This window comes from Salvelinus fontinalis, chromosome 35, assembly GCF_029448725.1.
Source record: "Salvelinus fontinalis isolate EN_2023a chromosome 35, ASM2944872v1, whole genome shotgun sequence".
NCBI classification, from domain to species: Eukaryota; Metazoa; Chordata; class Actinopteri; order Salmoniformes; family Salmonidae; genus Salvelinus; species Salvelinus fontinalis.
In genome coordinates, this window is record NC_074699.1 from 4144736 (window position 1) to 4172115 (window position 27380).

A 27380-nucleotide genomic window follows, 5' to 3' on the forward strand; every position below is an offset into this window, starting at 1 on the left:
TGTATGAGTAAAATGTGCAACTGGTGGATGTCAACTGTGGTCTCTCGCTTGAGAATCCAGTTTGAGAACACCTGGACTTAACCAAAGTGTTAAGCATTGTTAGGAGACGCAATGTGGATGGATGATTCAGTGATTGCCAACTCATCTTTTTGGATTTCTCATCTTCTACACCGCGCAGAAGAGGTGGCCACTTGGGTTATGATTTGCCGAATTGACACCTGCGCTTTTATGCATATATTTATACATATTTTCTGATTAAACGATTGCCAACCATGACCCGAAAATGTTTGACTGTCCATGGGTAGGCTATGCCCCAAAAATATGGGAAACTTGTCCCCGCAGGTGAAGAATTATGCATTGAGAGGATGCAGCTATTAAAGCATTGTGACACTCTTCCCAATGTCGACGTCTACGCGATCTACGGCCGACTCTGTGATGCTGAGCGGCCGTGTGCCTGTGCAGCGCGCAATGCATTTCGATATACAGTACCACAATCACAGCCGCCCTCCTGCCGACGTTAAATTGAACACGATCTACCGCTGTCAGGCGGACGTCGGCGAGATGTATGTGTGCTGTGTGGGATGTAAATATAGCCCCTTTTTTTTGCTGGCGTTCTATAAGAACTCCCCTTGTTCTGCCACCAATTTGCGCGCATCGCCCTTGTGCCGCAATGTTTGCAAACACAGAAAGGGGTCTATATTCCGATTAATAAAATACAATTGTAGGCGGGACGTATACTGTGGCTCATATATACAGGAAATTGAGGCCGAAGGAAGTTCGCGAGCAAAATAAAACGTTTGCGTTGTCCTCTCTTCACATTTCTGGCTGTACAATGGATTGGAAAGGAGATACTGGCGTAAGTTGAACTTTACAGTGATTCTTGATTGAAGAGGAAGGGAATCATTGTTTTCTATTTAGAGCGGTGCTAAAATAGCCAGCATATGTAGCTACTGATAGTTAGCTGCTTCGTGAACTGGCAGCAAGTTTGGGGAAATGCCATTGACAAGAGACAGCAGGCATGCACGCCAAGGCGATTAACGTGAGTTAGCTAATAACGTTAAAATAACTAAACTGGCACTGATCAGTAGGTATGTAATGTCAGATTACCAACGACGTTTCAGACAACTGTCATCGTCTATGCATCTGACGTTATTCAGTATAGCTAGCTAGGTTGGTTAGGTAACTGTATCACAACCGGCCGTGATTGGGAGTCCCATAGGGCGGCGCACAATTGGCCAAGCGTCGTCCGTGTTTTGCCGGTGAGGCCGTCATTGTAAATACAAATGTGTTCTTAATTGACTTGCCAAGTTAATTATTTTATTTGTTTTAATAGCTGGATATGTGTCGTAGAACTGGGAAACTGTATTAGGTAGCTAGTTAGCTAACTTCCTAACAAAGCTGCAGTAACCAGTTTAGCTAGGTCTGATAACTGGTGGGATCAAGTCACGATTGTTCGAGTCACTAGGTCCGTGTCCCAGGAAGAACGGGTCGAGTCAAGGCCAAATCGTGTATTGTGAGAGTAGAGTCCAGTCACAAGTTTAAAAAAAAATCTCAAATCAAGGAGAAAAAAAAACGTATATATTTATTGAAACTACCTCACAGCCCTTTTCATTATTTTGTCTACAGCATGTTTTGATTATGTAAGAATTATTTTTTTACAAGAAATTTCAAATGCACGTTTCATAAGTAAATTATTTTAAAGAAATTACATACCAAAAGACCATTAGGCCAATGCTAGTAATTATTGGTTGATGCCAGACAGAGTATGTGAGCCCAATTTGACTGGAGCGCAGAGCAAGTTTCCCTAAAGCTGGAGCGCTCACGTCACCATCCCCAGTGGCTCTGCAAACAGTGGAGGGGATTCTCCGCTGCTGGCCTGCTCTCCAGGCACCTGAATCTACAGACTGGCCAAACTCATGTTTCTAAAAGTGAATTCAAAGGCACTGTTGACTGAGCCTAATCATTTTAGGTTTCATTTTTATGTAATTCTAACAAGTCAGTCTATATCCACAATTTATAGACCAATCATAATTCCATACAACAAAATGTTTAAATGCTGAGCGCTTAATGTTCCTGCCAGCCTAGTGTGTCGCACTCGCAAATGCTTCACAATGTATTTATTTGTAGGCTATAGCCTTGAAATAATTTAAATAGGCAAAAAATATAGCCTAAATAATTAATATTCTTTCCTTCGCTGCCTAACTGTCTGGCTCCTGACCTATTTAGTGTTTATATGCTGTTTAATACTACATGTAGCCTATTTGAAATTATGAGTGCTTCTTAGTCACCTTTTCATCTTTATTAAAATACTTTTTATTAAAATCATATGGTTTGGTTTCAATACTTCAAAACCAAATGGTAGGTCCGGTTAGTCACAAAAATAGATGGGTGTTGGTTAAATGGTGATTTTTAAAATATATATATATATTTAATGAATGAAGCGGATGTTTTTAGCAGATTTGGAGTGAGTGGTTTTAAGACGAGTGGTTGGAATGGAGTTTTGAGTGGGATTTCCGACTGCTTAACTCTACTCACATACTCTGCTTGATCCCTCATTGCTGGTGATTTTGCAAAGTAAACCGTTTATATTTAGATTTACCAAACCATTTTTGGAGCTGAATATTTATTTATGGTAATCCTCTCCCTACAATTTGACACCCGATCCAATAACTGTACAGCAAGTCATTGTTAGCATTCAATATCAAGTAGGGATACCATGTCACTTCTCTGGAGTCCAGAGCAAGCAGAATCATACGGCCCATCTACTTGTATGCAACGAGAAAGCATGGTCTGTCTGCACCACACTCTATCACTTTGGAAGGCTGCCTGCCTGTAGAATGCTCATTGCCAACTGGGGAGGCCTTTTCTTCCTCACAAATACTGTAATTAATATGCCAGATTCTGTTGCTTCTTCATCCCATAATATTGACAATGTTACAGCCAGTGGTTTAGTGGTGCCTGGAGAAGTGGGTATACTCAACATTTTCTATTATTATTAAAATAGATAAATGAGACTGAAATTCACAGGTTTCAGATTTTTCCAAAACATTTTCAGTCACACTTTTTAATAAAAACAAAAAACAAAATGGAATGTTCTAAGTCCACAACAATGCATAAACCACATCAGGAGAACACTTTTGAGGTCTGGAAAAAATCTAAGAAATTCATTTTTGAGTGTAGTTAACCTTTAATTCAACTGCAGGCACCTAGCACTGTTTGGTTAAGTGTTTCTGTAGCACACATGAGAGAGAGTTTGCAAAACAAATGGCCACTGGATTGATGCAAATAATCATGATATAATTCTGCAAGGTGGGCATGGGCTACTTTTGTAGCTAAACCCAGCAAACAGACGGTAGGCAATTAAGGTCATAGTTAAGGAAACTAGTGACACTAAAGAGGTCTTTCTACTGATTCTGCAAAACACCAAAAGAAAGATTCCCAGGGTCCCTGCTCATCTGCATGAACGTGCCTTAGGCATGCTGCAAGGAGGCATGAGGACTGCAGATGTGGCCAGGGCAATAAATTGCAATATCTGTACTGTGAGACACCTAAACAGCGCTACAGGGAGACAGGACAGACAGCTGATCATCCTCGCAGTGGCAGACCACGTGTAACACTTGCACAGGATTGGTACATCCGAACATCACACCTGCGGGACAGGTACTGGATGGCAACAACAACTGCCCGAGTTATACCAGGAACGCACAATCCCTCCATCAGTGCTCAGACTGTCCGCAATAGGCTGAGAGAGGCTGGACTGAGGGCTTGTAGGCCTGTTGTAAGACAGGTCCTCACCAGACATCACCGGCAACAACGTCACCTATGGGCACAAACCCATCGTCGCTGGTACCAGACAGGGCTGGCAAAAAGTGCTCTTCACTGACGAGTCGCGATTTTGTCTCACCAGGTGTGATGGTCGGATTCGCGTTTATCGTCGAAGGAATGAGCGTTACACCGAGGCCTGTGCTCTGGAGCAGGATCGATTTGGAGGTGAAGGGTCCATCATGGTATGGGGCGGTGTGTCACAGCATCATCGGACTGAGCTTGTTGTCATTGCAGGCAATCTCAACGCTGTGCGTTACAGGGAAGACATCCTCCCCCCTCATGTGGTACCCTTCCTGCAGGCTCATCCTGACATGACCCTCCAGCATGACAATGCCACCAGCCATACTGCTCGTTCTGTGCGTGATTTCCTACAAGACAGGAATGTCAGTGTTCTGCCATGGCCAGCGAAGAGCCCGGATCTCAATCCCATTGAGCACGTCTGAGACCTGTTGGATCGGAGGGTGAGCCCTAGGGCCACCCCCCCCCCCCCCCCCCCCAGAAATGTCCGGGAAGAGTGGGGTAACATCTCACAGCAAGAATTGGTGCAGTCGATGAGGGGGAGATGCACTGCAGTACTTAATGCAGCTGGTGGCCACACCAGATACTGACTGTTACTTTTGATTTTTACCCCCCCCCCCCCTTTGTTCAGGGACACATTATTCCATTTCTGTTAGTCACATGTCTGTGGAACTTGTTCAGTTTATGTCTGTTGAATCTTGTTATGTTCATACAAATATTTACACATGTTTAAGTTTGCTGAAAATAAACGCAGTTGAGAGGACGTATCTTTTTGTTGTTGCTGAGTTTAGTTAACATTTAATTGAAGGGTTTTGGGATAGCCTTTCCATCTACCACAAGACTGTTAGGCCTATCAATAGCATCGCTATATTTTTCCTGTTCCTTAATTGTTTTAAACCTGGATGTTTTTAATTCATATTATCAGTCATGTCTTACCGTGTGCACGTTCCTGCTCTTGCGAAGAAATAATACTTTCTCAACATTTTAAGCTACATATTCTGATATGTTCCATCAGCCTTATTAATTGATATGGTGTTTACTTCCGCTACACTAGCCTACTTAGATACGCATTGTGGGTATTAAGAAGTGAGTATACGCAACGCCTACCAAAAAAAGTGTATACCTGCGTATTAGTGCTTTCTGAGGTCGGTTCCGTTTCTGTTCCTTATTAAAAAATAATCACAGTTTTCGGTTTTCGATCATTTTTTGCCATTATGTGAGTTGAATGTATTAACGACACAGAATAATACAATTAGTAAGTCTCATGATGGAAGTGACGGTCTATTACTGCTTATCACTTATTCACATTACTTTAATAAAATATTTGTTTTAAAACATTTATTTCATTCCAAGTCATCTCATCTCTATAGAGCGGCTGTCTAACAAAATCACAATTTTAGTAGTTCTTTCCAAAGGTAATAAGGAATGCTTTTATGACTGCTGAATACCAACTATCAATCACTTAGATCATGTATTTTAAGGCTTGCGAAGCAACTGCTTTCTATTCCCCTCGAATTGCACATTCTCTTTGATTTGATTAGATTTTTTCTTAGGGGGTAAAGCGTGATTCATCATTTCATAGAACACGTTTCCACTGCTCCAGAGTCCAATGGTGGCGAACTTTACACCATTCCAGCCGACGCTTGGCATTGCACATGGTGATCTTAGGCTTGTGTTCGGCTGCTCGGCCATGGAAACCCATTTCATGAAGCTCCAGACCAAACAGTTTTTGTGCTGACGTTGCTTCCAGAAGCAGTTTGGAACTCTGTAGTAGTGTTGAAACCAAGGACAATGATTTTTTTATTTTTTATTTATTAATTTTTATCCCATTTTCTCCCCAATTTTCGTGGTATCCAATCGCTAGTAATTACTACCTTGTCTCATCGCTACAACTCCCGTACGGGCTCGGGAGAGACGAAGGTCGAAAGCCATGCGTCCTCCGAAGCACAACCCAACCAGCCGTACTGCTTCTTAACACAGCGCGCCTCCAACCCGGAAGCCAGCCGCACCAATGTGTCGGAGGAAACACCGTGTACCTGGCCCCCTTGGCTGGCGCGCACTGCGCCCGGCCCGCCACAGGAGTCGCTGGAGCGCGATGAGACAAGGATATCCCTACCGGCCAAACCCTCCCTACCCCGGACGACGCTATGCCAATTGTGCGTCGCCCCACGGACCTCCCGGTCGCGGCCGGCTGCGACAGAGCCTGGGCGCGAACCCAGAGACTCTGGTGGCGCAGTTAGCACTGCGATGCAGTGCCCTAGACCACTGCGCCACCCGGGAGGCCCCCCAAGGACAATGATTTTTACGCGCTTCAGCACGCGGTGGTCCCGTTCTGTGAGCTTATGGCCTACCACTTCGCGGCTGAGCCGTTGTTGCTCCTAGACGTTTCCACTTCACAATAACAGCATTTACAGTTGACCGGGGCAGCTCTAGCAGGGCAGACATTTGACAAACTGACTTTTTGGAAAGGTGGCATCCTATGACGGTGCCACGTTGAAAGTCACTGAGCTCTTCAGTAAGACCTTTCTGCTGCCAATGTTTGTCTATGGCGATTGCATTGCTGTGCTCAATTTTATACACCTGTCAGCAACGGGTGTGGCTGAAATAGCCGAATCCACTAATTTGAAGGGGTGCCCACATACGTGTGTATGTATATAAAAATACAGATGGTAGGCTTTATGTAGCCTATTAAAATATGTATTTTTTTCCCACTTGCGACTACCCAAAACCTCCTCAATTTGAGAACCTCTGCGCTAGCTCACCCGACCTGAGCGTGTTTGCTGGTCCTATCAGAGAGCTGTATGAGTTTCACTGGCCAATCCATGGAGAGACTGTTACAAAACTTGGCCAGATAATTTCAAGTCATCAGTGTCGAGTCTTGAGGCTCCAAGTTCAAGTCGAGTCTCCAGTTATTTTATATCACGTCGACTCTCAAGTCAGCAAATTTGTGACTTGAGTCCAAGTCATCCGACTCGAGTCCACACTGCTGTTTGTGGTCCAACTCGTACAGTAACTGAGGATATTTGTCTTTGTGCTTTATTTGATAGATATTGCACCAAAGTTTGGGGTAGTTTGTACAGTATTCCATTATGCCAAGAGGTCCAGTTAGAAACATGTCTCGAATGATGACCAATTCATCAGTGATGTTAGGTTCAAGCCCAGTTTGGTTTATAACCCATGTTAGTATATTGACTTGGTATTGTAGCTACTAAGAGATCAGTAACCCTTGTTTTGGTGACTTGGAGGATGGTACATTGTGCATACCAGGGATTGACATTAAAGTCTGAAAGGCACTTGCCATCGGGCATGTCAGTATTTTTTGGGTTGCCCGAAGATTATCACTTGCCCGAAAATCTAAGTGAGATATTTACACTCAGTGTCATAATGCCTGCCTTTCACCAGTTCACTCACACAGGGGAGGAATCAGAAAAATCACTAATGGAATTATTTTATTTTGGTTCTCAGTAAAAAAATAAAAATCAAGCAAGCTCAACTTGCCCGATTGCCATAAATTGTAATTTCCATGTAAAAGGACCCATGAGACCAACATGTGAAGTTCATAGTAGCATGTCCAATGAAAGCTAGGTCTATATGTTTGAGAAATTAAGGTATATATACAGGTTTCTACCATTTTCTATCCTAAAAATGTGGAATAAGCTGGTCAAACAGTCAGAAAATGGGTCTTTTAGGAAACATCTACCAGAAAGTCTTAAGGTATTAGAAATACACCACAATAATGTTGAAGTAAAGACCCCTGGCAACTAATATCAACACTTATATTTCGTTTTGATGAAATTATTTGCCTTCTGTAAGTTTAAGAAACATTGCCTTGTGCCTTGAGATTCTATTAACCAAAAACCCACTTACTGTATCTTTAAGATAGTTCCTTATTTCTCTCCCTCATGAGGGAGGATAACGACATTTCGCAGAAGTAACAAAGTAGACCTATCAATTAGGGTTTTTACTGATATCAATTTTGTTTATGAATTAAGTGATTTTAAAACTAAATTCTTCTTACCAAATCGGTAACAGTATTTCTGCAATTTGAATTGGCCACAATGAGAAATCATAGTCACAAACCACAGTTGGGTTCACAAGTTTGGACAGCACAGTAGAACGTACAGTACACAGTAGAGCACACGAGTTGTAGATTCATGTACTGTACTGAACTCTGTACTATGTTGAGCTAAACTGTGTTATACTTTGATGTCCAAACTTGTGAAAAATAGATGTCTATTATTAGTTCAGATTTGTCCGGACCAACCTATTTTTGTCTTGTTTAGGGGCAAAGCTCATTAAAATAATTGCCATCATTGTAAATAAGAATTTGTTCTTAACTGACTTGCCTAGTTAAATAAATTAAAACATTTAATTGCTAGTGTGTAGAATAATACCCACGTATGCAAAGGAGGATATTGCATATTTCTACCTCTTATGTACCTATTTAGGATACATTACCATGAAGAGAGTGACATAAGTAAGCATTTCTGTGGAGTACAGATCAGGGCCCCATGATTAAATTCCGTTACCGCAATTCTGTTACTGGGTGTAAATCCACTTCACTTACTGTAGTTAAATAACCAAAATAGATTTATTTTCAAAGTTTAATGTGTCATGTCACAGCTGACGCCCCATTTCACTCTGCAAACATCGTTGAATCTTAATTCGGAGTGTATTCTGAGATTTCAATGTTTGTTTGGCAGACATGTTTTGAGTCTCCCCGCAATTCCGTTACCATGGAATTGCCTTAATGCCATAAATTGTCTGTCTTTCACTTAAACAATGGGGAGGAACCCGAAAGATCAGGCTACTGGAATTCTTTGCAGTTTGGATGTTTTCACGATTTTGTTATTTTATCACCTGCCCAATGGGTTAACCTCGGAGCAGGCTCAACTTACGTGACTGCTCACTTCAATTCCCACGGCAGTAGGCCAACCCATACCATCTATTTGCAAGTCAGGCAAACTCACCAGAATTGAGAATTCCCATCCATAGTTGATAATGTGCCCATTCTCTCTCTCTTTTTTTTGTGTGTGTATTTTACAGGGTCACAACCATGACAGTTGCCATGGCCACGGGGGTCACTCGCATGTGCCTGCGGTGCATGGATTCGGGGATCACGGCAGTAGGATGGCGCACGGGTTCATGCCTGCTTTCCATGGCCAGTTTGGCCCAAGAGCTGACCAGATAGATCCCACTCAGCAGCCCAAGAAACGGTCGCATATGGATGACAGCAGCAGCTGGGACATTGTCAAGGCAACACAGTAAGATTCACATCTGTTGTCTCATACGAAGCCATATTGATGGCCACACAGTACAATTGTTCTGCTCCATAGCTCAGAATTAGTGCACTATATGGATAATAGGATTTCATTTGAAATCCCCCTCCTGGAGATCCATAAAGCAGTAGGGATCAGGTTGTTGTGCTTACTACTGTGCATTCAGGCTAAATGGCAATTCTGAGGACTGAATAGCTTTCAGGGATGTGAACACGTCACTCTTCCCGGCGATATTCATCCACGTGAATCGTGTAGATCCGTAAACTTTGGGGGGTGGCACGCACAAACAGATCTTCTCCCTGTGTGATCACCTTCTCTGGTGGCTGTCATCACGCACTCCACGCAACAAACTCGGTTCCTTACTGGGAATTTTGGAATGTATTCGAAATGATGCTGTGAATATAGTTGATAGACGCAAATTATAGTTGTGTATGTTTCAATAGCGCAAATTACACACGGAAGATATTAACGCTAGCTACCTGACATTAGCTACATAGCTGACTTTAGCTAGCTAACTACGTTAGCGTTTAAGTTGGCAAACTAACATTACCACCCGCTTGCCTCAGCTAACTGAATTTTTCTTCAGTCTACTTCACATCTGTGTAATAACCCACAGAACAGTTATATGCATTGGAGGAAGCGCGGGATTAACTATGGGGTAAATCCATTTTTAATTCAATCACTTTTTGACAGCATACCTTTTTTTTTCTTTTTCTTTTAACAAAACTTACCATACATGTTTGCCCATGGAAGAAGTGGTCAGAAAGTGACTTTTTGGACCTGAATGCCAGAACATTCAGGAGATAAAGGTTCTCAAAGTTGACCCATTTTTGCATATCCCACCATACCATGAGACATCCATGTCTTCCTCACTGGAAAATGTAGTTTGATTATAGTTTAAAAGCCTACAAACAGGGCTGTCATCTTTTTAAAATAAATTACCAAAAAAATTACCAATTGTGCCATTAACCTTAAGATAACATGTTTACGCATTTTTATATAATTTAACGCTTAGACCCTACTTTACATCATCTGAGGTTTGTGTGTTGTGCCCTCCATCGGTTGAGACACATGCTCTTGAATACAGGGTGGGTGTCATTTCAATCATTAGCGGTTTCCATGAACTATTTAACTATTTTTTATTTTGACATTTAGAAAGCTTGCGTAGATGTGATAAATGGAAACGCACCCTAGCAGGAAATGAACTGTCTTGTGTTGATTAAAACAGTTGACCGTAATGACTTCACACCTACAAAAAAAAACTATTTTGCAAAAACCTACAATGTCGGATAAAAATGTAGTGGTTGAAGTGTTTCCATTACTCATTTAGGCAAATTATGCGTTAATAAATTGGCGACAGCCTGTATGCCCTCCCATCTACAATGCCTTCAGAAAGTATTAATACCCCTTGACTTTTTTTCAATTTCGGGGGGGGGTTAGCCTGAATCTAAAATTAATTACGTTGAGATTTTTTTGTCACTGGGCTACACACAATACCCCATAATGTCAGTGGAATTGTCTTTTTAGAATTGTGTACAAATTAATAACAAATGAAAAGCTGAAAGTATTGATTCAGTAAGTATTCAACCCCTTTTTGTTATGGCAAGCCTAAATAAGCTCAGGAGTAAAAATGTGCTTAAAAAAATGTTTTGTCACATGCGCCAAATACAACGGGTGTAGACTTTACTGTGAAATGCTTACTTACAAGCCCTTAAACAAATGTAGTTGTAAGAAAAATAAGAGTTAAGAAAATATTTCCTAAATAAACTAAAGTAAGAAAAAAAAAAAAGAATAACATTAATGAGGCTATATACAGGGGGTACCGGTACAGAGCCAATGTGCGGGGGTCAATGCAAATAGTCTGGGTAGCCATTTAATGAACTGTTCAGCTGTCTTATGGCTTGGGGGTAGAACCTATTAAGGAGGATTTTGGACCTAGACTTGGCGCTCCGGTACCGCTTGCCGTGCGGTAGCAGAACGAACAGTCTGTCTAGGGTGGCTGGAGTCTTGGACAATTTTTAGGTTCTTCCTCTGACGCTGCCTAGTATAGAGGTCCTGGATGGCAGGAAGCTTGGCCCCAGTGACGAAATGTGCTGTACGCACTACCCTCTGTAGCGCCTTGCAGTCGGATGCCGAGTAGTTGCTATACCAGGCGGTGATGGAACCAGTCAGCATGCTCTTGATAGCCAGCATGCTCTTGATGGTCTAGCTGTAGAACTTTTTGAGGATCTGAGGACCCATGCCAAATCTTTTCAGTCTCCTGAGAGGTAATAGGTGTTGTCGTGCCCTCTTTACTACTCTTGGTGTGTTTGGACCATCATTTTTTGGGTGATGTGGACACCAAGGAACTTGAAGCTCTCGACCTGCACCACCACAGCCCTGTTGATGTTAATGGGGGCGTGTTCGGCCCTCCTTTTCCTGTAGTTCATGATCAGCTCCTTTGTCTTGATCACGTTGAGATAGATGTTGTTGACCTGGCACCACACTTCCAGGTCTCTGACCTCCTCCCTATAGGCTGTCTCATCATTGTCGGTGATCATCCCTACCACTGTTGTCGTCGGCAAACTTAATGATGGTGTTGGAATCGTGCTTGGCCACGCAGTCGTGGGTGAACAGGGAGTACAGGAGGAGACTAATCACGCACCCCTGAGGGGCCCCCGTGTTAAGGATCAGCGTGGCGGATGTGTTGTTGCTTACCCTTAGGCCACCCCCAGGTGGTATCAGGAAGTCCAGGATCCAGTTGGGAGGCAATTAATCCCAGGTTCCTTAGTTTAGTGATGACTTTTGAGAGCACTATGGTGTTAAACTGAGTTGTAGTCATTGAACAGGACTGTTGCATGGGCTCACTCTGTGTGCAATAATAGGGTTTAAGGTGAATGACTACCTCATCTCTGTACCCCACACATACAATTATCTGTAAGGTCCATCAGTCGAGCAGTGAAATTGAAACACTGATTCAACCATAAAGACCAGTGAGGTTTTCCAATGCCTCGCAAAGAAGAGCACCTATTGGTAGATAGGTAAAAATAAAAAGCAGACATTGAATATCCCTTTGCGCATGTTGAAGTTATTAATTACACTTTGGATGGTGTATCAATACACCAAGTCACTACAAAGATACAGGCGTCCTTCTTAACTCGGTTACTGCACAGGGATTTCACCATGAGGCCAATGGTGACTTTAAATTAGTTACAGAGTTTAATGGCTGTGATAGGAGAAAACGGAGGATGGATCAACAAGATTGTTGTTACTCCACAATACTAACATAATTGACAGAGTAAAAAGAAGGAAGCCTGTACAGAATACAAATATTACAAAACATGCAACAAGGCACTAAAGTAGTACTGCAAAACATGTAGCAAAGCAATTCACTTTTTGTCCTAAATAAAATAAATGTTTGGGCCAAATCCAATACAACACATTACTGAGTACCACTCTCCATATTTTCAAGTATAGTGGTGGCTGCATCATATTATGGGTATGCTTGTAATAGTTAAGGACTGAGAAGTTTTTCAGGATGAAATGGTATGGAGCTAAGCACAGGCAAAATCCTAGAGGAAAACCTGTTTCAGTCTGCTTTCCACCAGACACTGGGAGATGAATTCACCTTTCAGGAGGACAATAACCTAAAACACAAGGCCAAATATACACTGCAGTTGCTTACATATGTCGTGTCTTTGGCTATGCCGGATTAAGTGATATGACATGCTATTCTATAAAATCTTTTCTCCGTAATTAATATTACCTGATTGAGCTAATCATGTAAATGTAATTAACTAGAGAGTCGGGGCACCACAAAATAATATTTATAGAGCTGTTATCTTCCGAATAAACTCTTAAAGACCTAGTAATATTTTACATCAATAGCAGTCAATATTAATCGTCACCTTATTTCAGTCTCAAACAAGAATTTACAACTTTCAGATATCTGCACGAAACCTGGCTAACAAGTTGAATCAGCAATACAAAATTGGGTTTAATTATTTATTTACTAAATACCTAACTAATCACACAGAATTACATATACACAGAATAAATCATACCTTGATTACAAAATAAGTCATAAAGGAAAACGTCCCTAGCGGACAGAACAGATATGACAGCTGGTTACACAAAAGAAAAGGGGGCTGGGTTTGAGTGAAAGAGCGGGAAGACTTGAGGAACAAAGGTACCAGTCATGCTATCGTAAATACAGTATCTTATGCATTCTAAATTACCGCCCATTTGGAAAAGGAAAATGCAATAAATATTTACTCTGAGCTGCGCTTCGGTAGGTTGGTGGTAGATGGAAGGCCGTGCTGCCCAACCAAGTCCTTTGTCCTTTGAAGAATGTTTCTGCTGGTAAATTGGAAACGTTGTAGTAACGTCGTTGTGTGGTAGACGGGATACTCTGTCTGTTTTTTCCTAGCCCACGTTTGCAGCTGCTGTTGCTAACTCAACGGCTAGGAGGTATCACTTCTGTAGTGAATAAGAGTTCAAAGTTCATACCATTCGCAACCAAAGCTCACGCTGATGTTGGCTTAGTTCTGTAGTTGACATGTTAGTCCTTTTAACGCAGAGGCTGCAGACCTCACGTACTTGGAACAGGAGGTTACATTTTCGTCAAGGCTTTATATAGTGGAGCGAGAAGGGTGTGTTTGAAAAGTTATATAACCCATGTCTCTTCACAGGGGCGGGCCACTGATTGAGCAGAGCCCTAACCTTATGAAAACCCAAATCTCTCATTTGGAAGCTAAAATTACATTTCATCTCTTCACCAATCATTTTATATTAAAACATTTAAATTGAACAACAATCCCATGTGAATCTGATAACTACAATGTGCAGACTTTCCACTGTAGAGTTTATGTACTCCAATTATTGATGGGAATGTCTCAGATGACAACTGAACTGACATCATATTCATTAAGTACCACCGCATATGTTCAATTGGTCGGATTACCAGAATATAGTTCATTTCACCCCACCTTCTGATGTTCCCAGAATCTCTATGTTAACCAAAGGATTTTCAAATGTCACATCAGTAGGGTAGAGAGAGGAAAAAGGGGGGGGGGGGGGTATTTATGACTGTCATAAACCTACCCCCAGGCCAACGTCATGACACTTACCAAGAAGACAGTGAATGTTCCTGAGTGACCGAGTTATAGTTTTGACTTGAAAATCTATGGCAAGACCTGAAAATGGTTGTCTAGCAATGATCAACAACCAATTTGACAGAATTTTGAAAAGAATATAGGGCAAATGTTACACAATCCAGTTGCACAATCCAGGTGAGGAAAGCTCTTAGACTTACCCAGAAATACTCAGCTGTAATGGCTGCTAAATGGGTTTCTACAAAGTATTGAGTCAGGGTTGAATAGAAACGTTTGCACTTTGTCATTGTGGGGTATTGTGTGTAGATGGTGTGTGTAGATGGGTGAAAGGAGAAAAAAAAGACATCAATTTTGAATTCAGGCTGCTTCGGGTTGCTTTTTTGGTTGTCTGGGAAGTTTCACCATCCAATTATTTCAGAGTGCAAAGTTTCACCATGGCATGGACCAGATGGCATGGACCATTGTGATACATTAGCAGATGAGAATTAGAATGTCAATTATTGCATTTTATCAATGATGGCTTTTTGCGAGCTAACGGAGACATGAAACAGACAGTGCCTTCAGAAAGTATTCAGACCCCTTGACTTTTTCCACATTTTGTTACGTTTACAATTTAATCAATTTTACAATAAGGCAATTTTTCCCCATCAATCTACATACAATACCCCATAATGACAAAACCAAAAATGTTTTTTAGAAATGTTTATTTTTTTATTTTTAGAAATTAGCTATCACATTAACATAAGTATTCAGTCCCTTTACTCAGTACTTTGTTGAAGCACCTTTTTGCAGCGATTACAGCCTCAAGTGTCCCTGCCACTGAAAAACATCCCCACAGCATGATGCTGCCACCATCGTACTTCAACATTGGGATGGTGCCATGTTTCCTCCAGATGTGACGCTTGGCATTCAGGCCAAAGAGTTCAATCTGGGTTTCATCAGACCAGAGAATCTTGTTCCTCATGGTCTGAGAGTCCTTTAGGTGCCTCTTGGCAAACTCCAAGCGGGCTGTCATGTGCATTTTACTGAGGAGTGGCTTCCGTCTGGACACTCTACCATAAAGGCCTGATTGGTGGAGTGGTTGTCCTTCTGGAAGTTTCTCCCATTTCCACACCGGAACTCTGGAGCTCTGTCAGAGTGACCATCGGGTTCTTGGTCACCACCCTGACCAAGGCCCTTCTCCCCTGGTTGCTCAGGTTGGCCGGGCATCCAGCTCTACGAAAAGTCTTGGTGGTTCCAAACTTCCATTTTAAGAATGGAGGCCACTGTGTTCTTGGGGACCTTCAATGCTGCAGAAATGTTTTGGTACCCTTCCCCAGATCTCTGCCTCGACACAATCCTGTCTCGGAGCTCAACGGACAATTCCTTTGACCTCATGGCTTGGTTTTTGCTCTGTGGGACCTTTTTATATAGACAGGTGTGTGCCTTTTCCAAATCATGTCCAATCAATTGAATTTACCACAGGTGGACTCCAATCAAGTTGAAGAAACATCTCAAGGATGATCAATGGAAACAGGATGCACCTGAGCTCAATTGCGACGGGTCTGAATACTTATGTAAATAAGGTTTATTTCTTTTTAAATTTGCTAAACTTTCAAAGCCTGTTTTTTGCTTAGTCATTATGGGGTATTGTTAGATTGCTGAGGATTTGTATTTAATCCATTTTGGAATAAGGCTGTAATGTGGAAAAAGTCATAGGGTCTGAATACGTTTCAAATGCATTGTGTAGTCTATCTGCCGTTTCCATTACACATGTCGCGATGATTTTCTTTGCCACGTTGCTTTTGTCGAATAAACCTGTGTCAATGGAAACCTGCCTATTTAAATAGAATTTACCAGACCACTGAAATTTAGCTGGTACACTATTGACTTTTTTTATTGACATTAACTTCTAATTACTACCACAATTACGGTCCACCCACCGTTGAATGTCAACTTTTAAATGGTCATGTCTATTCTTTTTTTCTATATTTCAATAGCTTTCCTATGGAAGATGGACAGTATAATTAATTTAAAACAGATATTCCCAGTCACGTCAACATTCTCTGATGTCGACCTCCAAGAATCGTGACACCACTTGAAAGTCGAAATTTCAATTTTATCAGCCAAACCATGACACTCATCCTGTATTAAAGAGCATGATGTCTCAACCGATTGCGGGCACAACACAAAAAAATCTAATTATGTAAAATAGGGTCTAAGCTATGCGAATATAAGTTCACACATTTTTGGATACTGCAACTGACATTAAGGTAAATGTATAATTTAAGAAATTGGAAAATAGTTTGACAATCTTGTTTTGTAATCTTTTTAAATGATATAAATCTCAACTGTTTTATTATTTCCAGTTATGAATACATGGATGTCTCATGGTATGGTGGGATATACAAAATGGGTCAACTTTGAGTACCAGTATCTCTTGAAAGTTTTGGCATTCGGATCCAAAAAGTCATTCTACAATTGGCAAATATCTATGGAAGGTTTCGTTCAAATCAGAAGGGGTGCTGTCAGAAAGTGAATGGCCTCTAATGGATTTACCCTTTCTAAATGTGGTTGCTTTATTACTAAACCTAGAATTGTAGCACAGGCAGTGATGTGCAGTTCACGAACGATTTTGTTAACTACTCTTTTTACTGACTCGAGTCATGATTCATTTTTTTGAGTGACTTGTTCATTTTAGTCGGTCGTTTTACCTGCTAGTGCTGGCCGCAATGAGTCCTATAGCAGGATTAATGCACCCTCAGCGGCTCCAGAGACTTGCTCCGACCACCAACTGTCTGTCATATCTATGCCTGACGAAAAATAGAGAAGAAAAATACATGTTAGGAAAGAGTAGCGGTCAGTGCCACTCAAGATGAGTGATGACGATTTTTGCATTTTTTTTATCAGTATGGCCTTATTTATATTGGACTGTTTCTGCGCCTGAAACATGGGACCAACACTTGCGTTTATCTTTTTGTTTAGTGTAGTTTTTATTGGGAAGACAGATGGTGTTTTTTTTATCAAAAGCAATCACTTTTGCATTGTGAAAACACAGAATCCTAGTGCTTAACCTACATCACTTTTGTTTTAAGCCGACTTTGCCGTCGAACAGGGCACCCGGCTCATGGCAGATAGCCCAGTTCCAAAACAAATACAATCACTTTTCACTCGGTGCGAACTATGCCTGCCCGGGCCGGCTTAATCGAATCCCCTTGATACCAACAAATTATGGTGTGTGTCTCATATCAAAATTGAATGACCTGAGCACAGAATGCAACCCTATGCGTCCTACAAATAGAATATCAAACCGAGTTCAGAGCGAGTTCTCCATCATATATCATGTGTGACAGCTGTGAGCAAGCCAGCTTCATCCCTAACCACATCGGCTACTTCTCTCCGTCCGTTGTCTCTGCGCATCTCTATCAGTTTTAAAATGTTATTTAGCCATGATGACAAGCTGGGGTGTGCAGAGTGATGGTGTTTCTGTTACATTTGTTTAATTATTGGAGCGGTTGTGCGAAGTGAATACTTATCGTTTTATTTTTCCTGTAAGAACAAACAGGCCAGTCGGACTTCGCTGTCACACAGTCTCTAAGTTACACTGCCAAATAGGAAAAAATGGAGCACGGTGATAGTCAGGCTTGCGATTTTACATAACTTAAAACATTATTTTTTTTTTTTTGCCCAAACCACTCAAACGTGATGCTCTATATTACCGGAGCTACTGTACAATCTTCCCTTTCTACGCGAATTGGCGCACATTTTATATCATTTTACAAGCCATGTTGCGGACCGTTGTAAACTACTAGCGAGTTTCTGGTTTGATAACAAACAACCTTTAGAATCGTTACCTGGCCAGCTAGCTAATAACATGGTACCTTGGCTATGCACAAATTTGGATGGCACAGGAAAAAGGGATTACCAATGTAATTCTAAGCTAACCCACCATAATGTCATATAGGAAGAGGAGTTATACAGACATTATGTTTACACCTTAGTCATTTAGCAGACGCTTTTAACCAGAAGGACTTACAGTAGTGAGTGCATACATGTTCATACTGGTCCCCCATGGGAATCGAACCCACAACCCTGGCGTTGCGAGCGCCATGCTGTACCAACTGAGCAACACAGGACCACGTGTTCTGCATCCCTCCAGCCACTTCTCTCTCAAACTCAACATCTCTGTTCTCCAACCAGACCATGTAAATGTAATTGTAGTCATGCATGATAATAACTAGCATAACTTTTCTGACCAAATGCAGAAAAGCCATGGCATCAATTTATGAGCAGGACTAAATACTGACCCCTAGTGTCAGTACATGGATATGATATGACAATGTTGAAGCTTACTGTCAAGTTGGAAAAATGGTAACCTTGTTTATTATACCAGGTTCTCTTTTTTTGATTCATGTGTATATTCCAGTACACCATCCAGAGGTGGATAGAAATATGTATTCTATGTATTCGATTTTCAATATCTTCTCCCCCCGTGATTTGGATTCTAGGTTTGGTATCCTGGACCGATGTAAGGAACTGGTGGAGGCTGGTTACAACGTGAGGCAGCCTGACAAGGAGAATGTCTCCCTCCTACACTGGGCAGCCATCAACAACCACGCAGAGGTGGTCAAGTAAGGGCTCGACATCAAACACATGTCTGGGTGTGCAGCACGGCTTCTATCTCAAGGCCATCCGACTGTTAAATATCCACAGAGAGGCTGCTGCCTACATGCCTACAGACTTGAAATCATTGGTCACTTTAATAATGTTTACATATCTTGCATTACTCATCTAATATGTATATACTGTATTCTATCTGCTGTATGTGACCAATACAATTTTATTTGGTTAGGACTAGTTTTAGATTTTGAATGTTGACTTTTTTCTCACAAACAACAAACCTACGTCATTCCCAAGGAGGAGCCCATGCTAAGCGGAATATTCCTGTGCAAAGACATTGGTAGGTGTGTGTTTAAGATTCAATACTCTTTCATAGGTATTATATATCCGAAGGGGCCATCATAGACCAACTAGGTGGTGACCTGAACTCCACACCCCTGCATTGGGCCATAAGGTAATTGCTTTGTTGGTAGGCTAGGTCACCTCTCTCTCCCTCTCTATCCACCCTTACACTTTCGGTCAAATATATTGGCACCCTTACTTGATTTACTACTTCTTCTCGGATAAGTTTAAATAGAAAACTTGCGATGTTCACAAGTCTATTTGTTTGATTTACAACTGCATACAACCAAGAAAATAAACTTTTTTCTCACTTCAGTCAAAAATGGCCTGGACTAAATTATTCAAATGAATTTGGTTGGAGGCAAGTTCTCATTTACTGTGTAATAGAGCCAAACAGGGAAATTGTTCCAATTGTTTTTCCACTGTTCATTTTCCCCATAGGGATTTTAGAAGCGCCTAATATAAGGGCTGTGTTTCGTGTAGGCTTACCCTGGCGTGACGTTTTGATAACCACATTAGTAGCTAATTAGCATTTCATTTTTGGGGGGGTAAATGCAGGCCAATATATCGATAGGTCACCTCGTCCTAGAGAGATTTGCACGGTTATCAAAACGTCACACCAGGGTAAGCCTACACGAGACGCGGCCCTTATTTTAAGTGTTTCTAAAAATCCCCTATGGGAAGAATGACTGGTGAACTGCAAGGTTTTATGGGATTGTGACTCGTACTGTGGTGCTCTATTCATCTCATTGTTGTAGGTGCGTACAGGGTTAAAATAGTAATTCAACCACTTTTGAAAAGATAAACAGAACATTTGGCTCCATTGGAAAAAGTAAGGGTGCCAATATTTGGTTTGGTGACTTATGGATGGTTGTCTGTGGACAGGCAAGGCCACCTCTCCATGGTGATCCAGCTGCTGCGGTACGGAGCCGACCCATCTGTGACCGACGGGGAGGGCTACCGCAGCCTGCATCTGGCAATCCTCTTCCAACACATGCCCATAGCAGCCTACCTCCTGGCCAAGGGACAGGTGAGACTCTCTCTCTCTCTCAGCCACAAACTCCTTCTCTTTTATTATTGTGCTTTCTCATCCTTTCTCTTTTATTCACCCTCTTCAGTCTAACAGGGCCCTTTTTATTTTGCTGTTGTAGGAAGTTGACCTTCCAGACTCAAGTGGGCAAACACCCCTGATGTTGGCAGCACAGAAAATCATTGGGTACGTTTCCCTGCAACCCAATGATTATTTGTTTCTTTTCTATGTATGCTTACAATAACATCTGTCCTCAATAACTGGCCTATTAGGCTGTTTTGGTCATGTACTACTAAGAAAGGTCATGGTTAAGGTGGGGAGATCTGGGAGTCAATAAACCAATCATTGAATGCAGGCCCGAGCCCACTAACTTCCTGATGAAGTGCAATGCGTCGGTGAGTGCGGTGGACAAAGTGAACAGGAACTCTCCGCTGCACTGTGCCGTGCTGGCGGGAAACGTAGACGCCGCCCACATCCTGCTGGAGGCCGGGGCTAGCGTGGATGCCGAGAACGCCAACGTGAGATCTCTCTCACACACACACTAATTAATCCTATCATAAATGTGAGCTCCTGGGGGGGGGGATTATAAAAGCATAGACTAAATCGATGCTTGCATCATACTCAGGATGTTACTAACATAAGTCTCTGAGATGCATGTGTTGGCGTATTAGAAAGATGAACATATTTATTTGCTATAGTGAATATAATGGACTATATAATTTGTGAGTGTGATGATGGGACTGTGTTGTGTTTGTCTCCTCAGGGTCACAGTCCCATAGACCTGGCCCACCAGGTGCACAGCCCCCTGCTCGTCCACATGCTCAACCACGTCAAGCAGGAGAGGATACGCTCCAGCTCCCGCTGCCTGCGCTTAGTTAACCGATACAGGGTATGGATGCCACGCACACACTTTTCCTCTGCCTACGTTACGTCAACACACACAGGGTGTGGGCCACGACACTTTCATATGCTCAACAAATGCCTATGAGAGATGTTGACCCATATTTCCAGTATCGTGTGTGTGACAGCATGAGGGAGAACAATAATTAACCTTGGCTTAAAACAGATGCCAACGCTGCAGTTTCCCTCACATTGTGGTTGGAATTCATATTTAGTATTTCTCTTCAGTCAAGATTATTTAAGTGATTATTTCTCTCTTTCTCTCTCTCTGCTCTTGTCTTTCTCCAGGTGTGTCTTCAGTTTATGTTCTGCGTTGCTGTGCTGGGCAGTGTGGGAGCGATAGCCGACTTGAGCTCAGAATCCTGGCTGCTGAAAGGGGTTCTGCTGGCCTGTGTGATGGCTGTGGTCAACCTGGCTCAACGGTGAGAACGCACATTGGCCGCCCGTAGACGAGACCACACGGCATCACAGCGGTTAGAGTTGATCAACTGTTATGAGTGTTCTTCAACTGCTAGTTAACTGAGATGCATTGAGAGATCTGCAGTGCACCCCTTGTCTAGAGCTCTGTTGGTATTACATGGGACCTCCGCAAGATGGCGCTCACGTACTGACTCTAGTAGCCTGCTTTTATTCATACTGTCCGTGCTTGGTTCTGTCAAATCTCCCTGGGCAGTTGTTTGCTGACATTAAGTAGATGTACTCTCTAGGAGCACTTATGGGGCAACTCATTTTCATACAAGACTGATATTTTTTTAAATTTACATTTTAAATGTAACCTTTTATTTAACTAGGCAAGTCAGTTAAGAACAAATTCTTATTTGGCCTAACCCGGACAACACTGGGCCAATTGTGCGCCGCCCTATGGGACTCATCACGGCCGGATGTGATACAGCCTGGATTCGAACCAGGGACTGTAGTGACACCTCTTGCACTGAGATGCAGTGCCTTAGACCGCTGCGCCACTCGGGCGAACAGTTGAAACAATATTATAACATGTACAATAATAAGTGTGGGTGTGTGTGTGTACACTTACAGGCAGTTGGCGAGCCCGGCCCTGCAGTCGCTGGTTCCTGCTACAGCTCTCATGGCATCAATCTTCTGGATGCTGGTCACCTGGTGCCTGTGTTTCCTGCCTGATATCCTTTAACACAGGGCCTCTGTCACTCACACTCCAACCCAGCGCAGCACTCTACGTTCTGTACTTACCCAGCATGTAACACTGTACTGAATCAACACTAAAGAGCCCCCTGTCATTGGCTTTCCTAGTCCATCTCAATCTCGTCTAGTTCAGTCCAGACCATTCTAGTCCAGCCTAACCAAGTCCATTTAAAAAATATATATAAAAAATGTTTCGAAGGGGAACCGGAGCTCCTTCCTCCTTGCGTATTTTATCAGATGGCGGGGTACAGGGTAGACAGTGCGAAAGTATAGGGTTCGGGTGGTATTTTCTACCCATGCCGCTATGTGCTTGAGAGGCTGCAGCACTCCTGCTGCGCCGCGCTCTCGTACCAAGTCCATCTCAGTCCAGTATCATGGTTTAGGTGCTAAAGTAGTTAACGTTTCACACCCATAAAATTCTAATCTGGACCGCAGTCAGTTTATTTGTGTGTTTTTTTCATTCTTCCCCTCCAATCAGGGACCTATTTAGTCCTGGGACACTAGGTGGGTGCGATTTGAATTATCAGGTAGAACGTGACTTCCAGGGTAGGTTGGAATACACCTACTGTATGTGGTGCGATGTTTTGTCCTTAACCCGTCTCCCTACATGGTCCCAGTGCCACGGTGCAGGTGTTGTTCACGTTCAACGCCACGGCTCTGCTCTACTACTACCTCCGCTCCTGTAGGACTGACCCCGGCATCATCAAGGCAACTGAGGAAGAGAAAAAGCTGGTAAGGAGCAGGACATCGGGAGAGGCGTTGTTCTATCACTGTTGTTTTTGTTTTTAAAGACTGGGAGAGAAACATTATGGACGGGTCAACGTTTACCCTGGTCTGGCTGGAGGGGTAGTTGGCATGTGACATGGCTGCCAATCTACTTCAATGACATGGACGTGATGGATCTTGTTTGTCTTCTGTGTCGCCTACAGAATGTGGTGTTGCTGGCAGAGGCGGGCTGCTTGGACCCCAGGATCTTCTGCACTTCCTGTATGGTAAGCCACAAGGACCAAAGTAGACCAGTTCCATTCCAACACGTTTACTCAACCGTAGCTATTAGCGAGATAGAGGGATACTCATGACCTCCAATGAAAAAATATGTTTGCTCGTGCTTTCACATGTTAGGAAATGTGGGGATATGTTGAAATGCTGATTGGTTGATTTGTTTCGGTCATGCAGATGAAGAAGCCTATGAGGGCCAGTCACTGCTTCTCCTGTGACGCCTGTGTGGCAAAACAGGATCATCACTCCGTCTGGATCAATGGCTGCATAGGTGACTAAAAATGTACCCTGAATTATAGATACAGTTTGTAGGATAATCTACACTAAACCTCAATACGCGCTAATAAGGTTGTGTAGTGGAATGCAATCGTTGTAGTGGCAGTCAGCTAGTATTTGAACAGTTGGAAACCCAGTATTCTTTTAAGATTAGCTGACACAAATGCACAGCCATCATTTGCCACTGTCTCTTTCTCCCACCCGTTCTTACTTTCTTCAGGTGCCAGGAATCACCACTTCTTTGTTCTCTTCCTGCTCTATCTCTGCCTGATGGGAGCGTGGATGTTCTACGGATGTCTCGTGTGTGAGTGACAGTCTCAATTGGTCACATAGACAATAGTACTTTATTTGTGTACATTCTTAACGCATGTACTTGTCTTCCTGCCTGACATTCTCGTGTGTGTGTGTGTGTGTGTGTGTTGCCAGACTGGTCAAAGCACTGCCCGCTGCACTACCAGGAGGAGGGAGTGTGGGGTGCCATCTCTGCCCTGGTGGGCTGTTCTTCCTGGGTACTGGGTGTCTTCTGTCTAGCTTTCTTCCATACCACCTGGGCTTCCATACTCCTGGTCATACAGCTCTACCAGGTAATTGTGTGTTTGTGTAGTAGCTATATGATGCTACCTCCACTTCTACAGCTGTAGGCATGTTGTATTTGGATAACTTCTTGAAACGCTGTGAAAGAAAACTAGCGCGTTACTATGTGCACTCGAGCTACACGCTGTGCGCGTCTTTTTGATTTCCTCAGAATCAAACGCTGCTTGTATTATTCATGATTGATGTGTTTTCTTCTGTGTTGACGCCGTCTTGCTGCAGTGTCTTCCCCGGGGCGGTCCCCCATGCTGCTCACTGCCTTAATGATGCCGGGCTGGGCGGAGAGCTGCTATTTCTGTTGTCTTTTTGAGGAAATATTCAACGGATGCATTATTTATCGTTGTTTTATCATCATTTTTTTAACGGCAGGGACTTGTAAAGCCAATGTGACGATTTGGAGGCGTAGTGGCATTTCTATATTAGTTAGAATGTGTGTGTCTGAACAGATTGCGTTCTACGGCCTGACAAACGCAGAGATGGCAAACCTGGTGCTTCGTCAGAGGAAACTCCCACAATCCATCTCTCTCAGACAGAACCCTTACAAGTAAGTGGTCTTCTTTGGTTTATTAATTTGACCATTAAAAAAAAGAAGAAAAAAAAGAAAGCACACGTAAAACTTGAAAAAGCCATACGTGCACATGAGTAAAATCATCGAGGATAACACACAGTCTGGGACTTATTTCCATTGTGGACCTTCTTGAGACAAGATGGCTAGACAAGATAGGTTAACCTTCATCAGGCTAGCCTGCCGATTCCGTTTTCTTGGTGACTAAAAGCGATAAACCGTATTCCCTCACACTATTTAGTATTGTTGGCCAGTGCTTCTCTCTTTCTCCATTACTCTCATTTCTCTCTCTCTCTCCCTCCATAGTTTGGGTGTGGTGCGGAACCTTGTGTCGTTCTTCCAGCTGCGTTGCTGTGGGCTGTCCAAGCCCGCCACGGTCGACTGGACCCAGCAGTACCCACCCGGCCGAGACCACATGTTCGGCCAGCCCGACATCGTCTGACCCCGCAGGGGGGCAGCTAGGACCTGGGTCCACTATCGTTCTAGACCAAACAGATGAAGCTTATTTTTTTTTTTAAATCTTTAATATATTTTGGACTGCCTGTGAAGAAACACCACTATAAAGGGAAATGGCATGGAGGAAGTTGTTCCGACTGTATTTTATGCGTTTTCTTTTGTTAGACTGCTGCTGCCTTACACTGGTATATGTTAATGAGGGGGGGAAATGGAAATCTGAAATGTATCATTTGTGCCAAGTCGAATTAGCCTTTATGGCTTAAATTGTATATTAAATTAGTCATTGTTTAAAAAAAAAAAAACTATAAAGTTATATTTTTATGTTTTTTTTTTTATAAAGAATGTTTTTTAAAACGTGTCTGTTTTTAGTGTTCACAAGAGGCTGTAAGTGAGTGTTTTTTAGATTGAAGGACCAACGCTGTAGACAGTTTAAGCAAAGCCTCACATTGGTTTGTCAGTCACTGAACTGTTCTTATTGGCGCGTACAGTGCTTTCTCTAGAGCAGTTTGTTCTAATACTGGTCTTGTAGTGCTGTACCTCTAAATATGCTGATTTTTCTATCCAGCCGCTCTCTTGACAGTGGACACGCACCCAAGTCCATAGCTGTTTCCGATTCCTTGTCCTATAAGTGTGCGCTCGTTCACTCCCCCTCGTGGATTTAGAAGGAATAGACAGGTGGATGAAATGTGGTGGACTGTTGGCAGTTGTTACACAAAGGGAGTGTTTTTACATCCATTAAGGGTGAACCAGTGCTCACTATTGGGAGAAGGCAAGGAATCGGGACTCATATCTCCCATAACTCAACAATCCACTATGCTCTTCTCCTTCAGCCTTTAAAGCAACAGTCTGAGATTTCCAGTCATTTCGATTAATGACCAACTGTCTTATGTTATCGTAAACCAAATACCTATTCCTCTATTTAGTTATGTTTTTGTTATTTTAGGAGAACTTTGTAAACTAATGTATAGCTTCAAGTCATCCTGAGACAAGTTGTGTTCTCATTGAATAGCATTCCTACAGCTAGAAATCAAGTGATATTTTATTGTGAGAATGTCATGGTATGCATTTGATTCATTGTTTACATTTGTGTTGAAGACACGCTGATGGTATGCGCATCTTACAGGGTGTGACTTTAATGACAATGGACAGTTTAAAAAATATATATGTTTGACCTGCAATGACATTAGCATCCAAGCTATGTTGCTTTTTGTTTCGTTTTCTGCATTACCACATGAAGTAATGGGCCATTGTAACTCACTGCACCGGATGTTCGAACAAAGCCATGCAAGTTTTTTTTTCGTTTTTTTTACTATGGCGTCAGAAAGCCTTTTGAGTTAAATCAAAGCTCACATAAGAGTATCTATGTACCCATGACTGTTTATGGAGAGCTTGGCATCTTCATGTTCCAATCGATCCTGCATAGCTCAGTGAAGACATGGTCAAACTAATGATTCTCTTTTTATAATTGATATGTCGGTATTCATATTGGGGTAATCCTGTACTAAATCAGGCTCCCAATTTACTTTGTTATCCACACCACTGGAGACATTTTAATGAAACAAATGATGCATACCAAGACCTCCTTTTTAATTGTAGCCAAAGAAAGACACCATTCAAGATATCATTCCTTTATTGTGTATAAGAGGTCATACAAGAAGTTTTGTAGTGATTCATATGCTGTTGATTTAAATAAATTTGCTGGTCTGTGGTGTGTAATGAGGAGCAACCAGACGCTGCACTTGACACATTTATGAAATTAATTATTCCAGTTACTAGTACGCACACACCCATTAAAAAAATGACTGTTACAACACTGTTAAATCCCCTTGGACTGATGAGGAATTGTATGGTTGAGAGGGATGAGGAAAAAGGTATGGCAATTAAGTCTGGCAGCCCAACTGATTGGCAAAATTACTGCAAATTAAGAAATTATGTGACTAAGCTAAATAAACTATACTATATTATGAAACAAAGATAAGTGATATAAAGAATGATAGTAAAATGCTTTGGAGCGCCTTAAATGAAATTTTGGGTTAAAAAAACCCCAACTCGGCTCCATCACTCATTGAATCAGATGGCAATATCAGTGAGCCAACTACTTGAAATCTTTTTTTAATTGTCAAGATAAGCCCATTTAGGGATGACATGCCAGCAACAAACGCTGACGCTACACATCCAAGTATATCCGACCAAATTATGACAGATAAGAATTGTACTTTTGAATTATTTAAAGTCAGTGTGGAGGAGGT

The 27380-nt window shown here is 42.2% G+C and overlaps 1 protein-coding gene across 1 annotated transcript; it reads left to right on the forward strand.

Annotated features, from left to right (window-relative positions):
- The first annotated feature begins 535 nt into the window (after positions 1–535).
- On the forward strand, positions 536–26878 carry LOC129834266 (putative palmitoyltransferase ZDHHC13). The gene is made up of 17 exons (XM_055899107.1): positions 536–856; positions 8890–9107; positions 18703–18825; positions 19191–19268; positions 20042–20186; positions 20308–20372; positions 20542–20704; positions 20950–21075; positions 21375–21508; positions 22122–22222; positions 22852–22976; positions 23174–23236; positions 23421–23514; positions 23740–23823; positions 23946–24103; positions 24557–24654; positions 24982–26878. Exons 1-17 carry the CDS (start codon positions 833–835, stop codon positions 25115–25117), a joined length of 1935 nt encoding a protein of 644 aa, XP_055755082.1. The 5' UTR covers positions 536–832; the 3' UTR covers positions 25118–26878.
- The last annotated feature ends 502 nt before the right edge of the window (positions 26879–27380 follow it).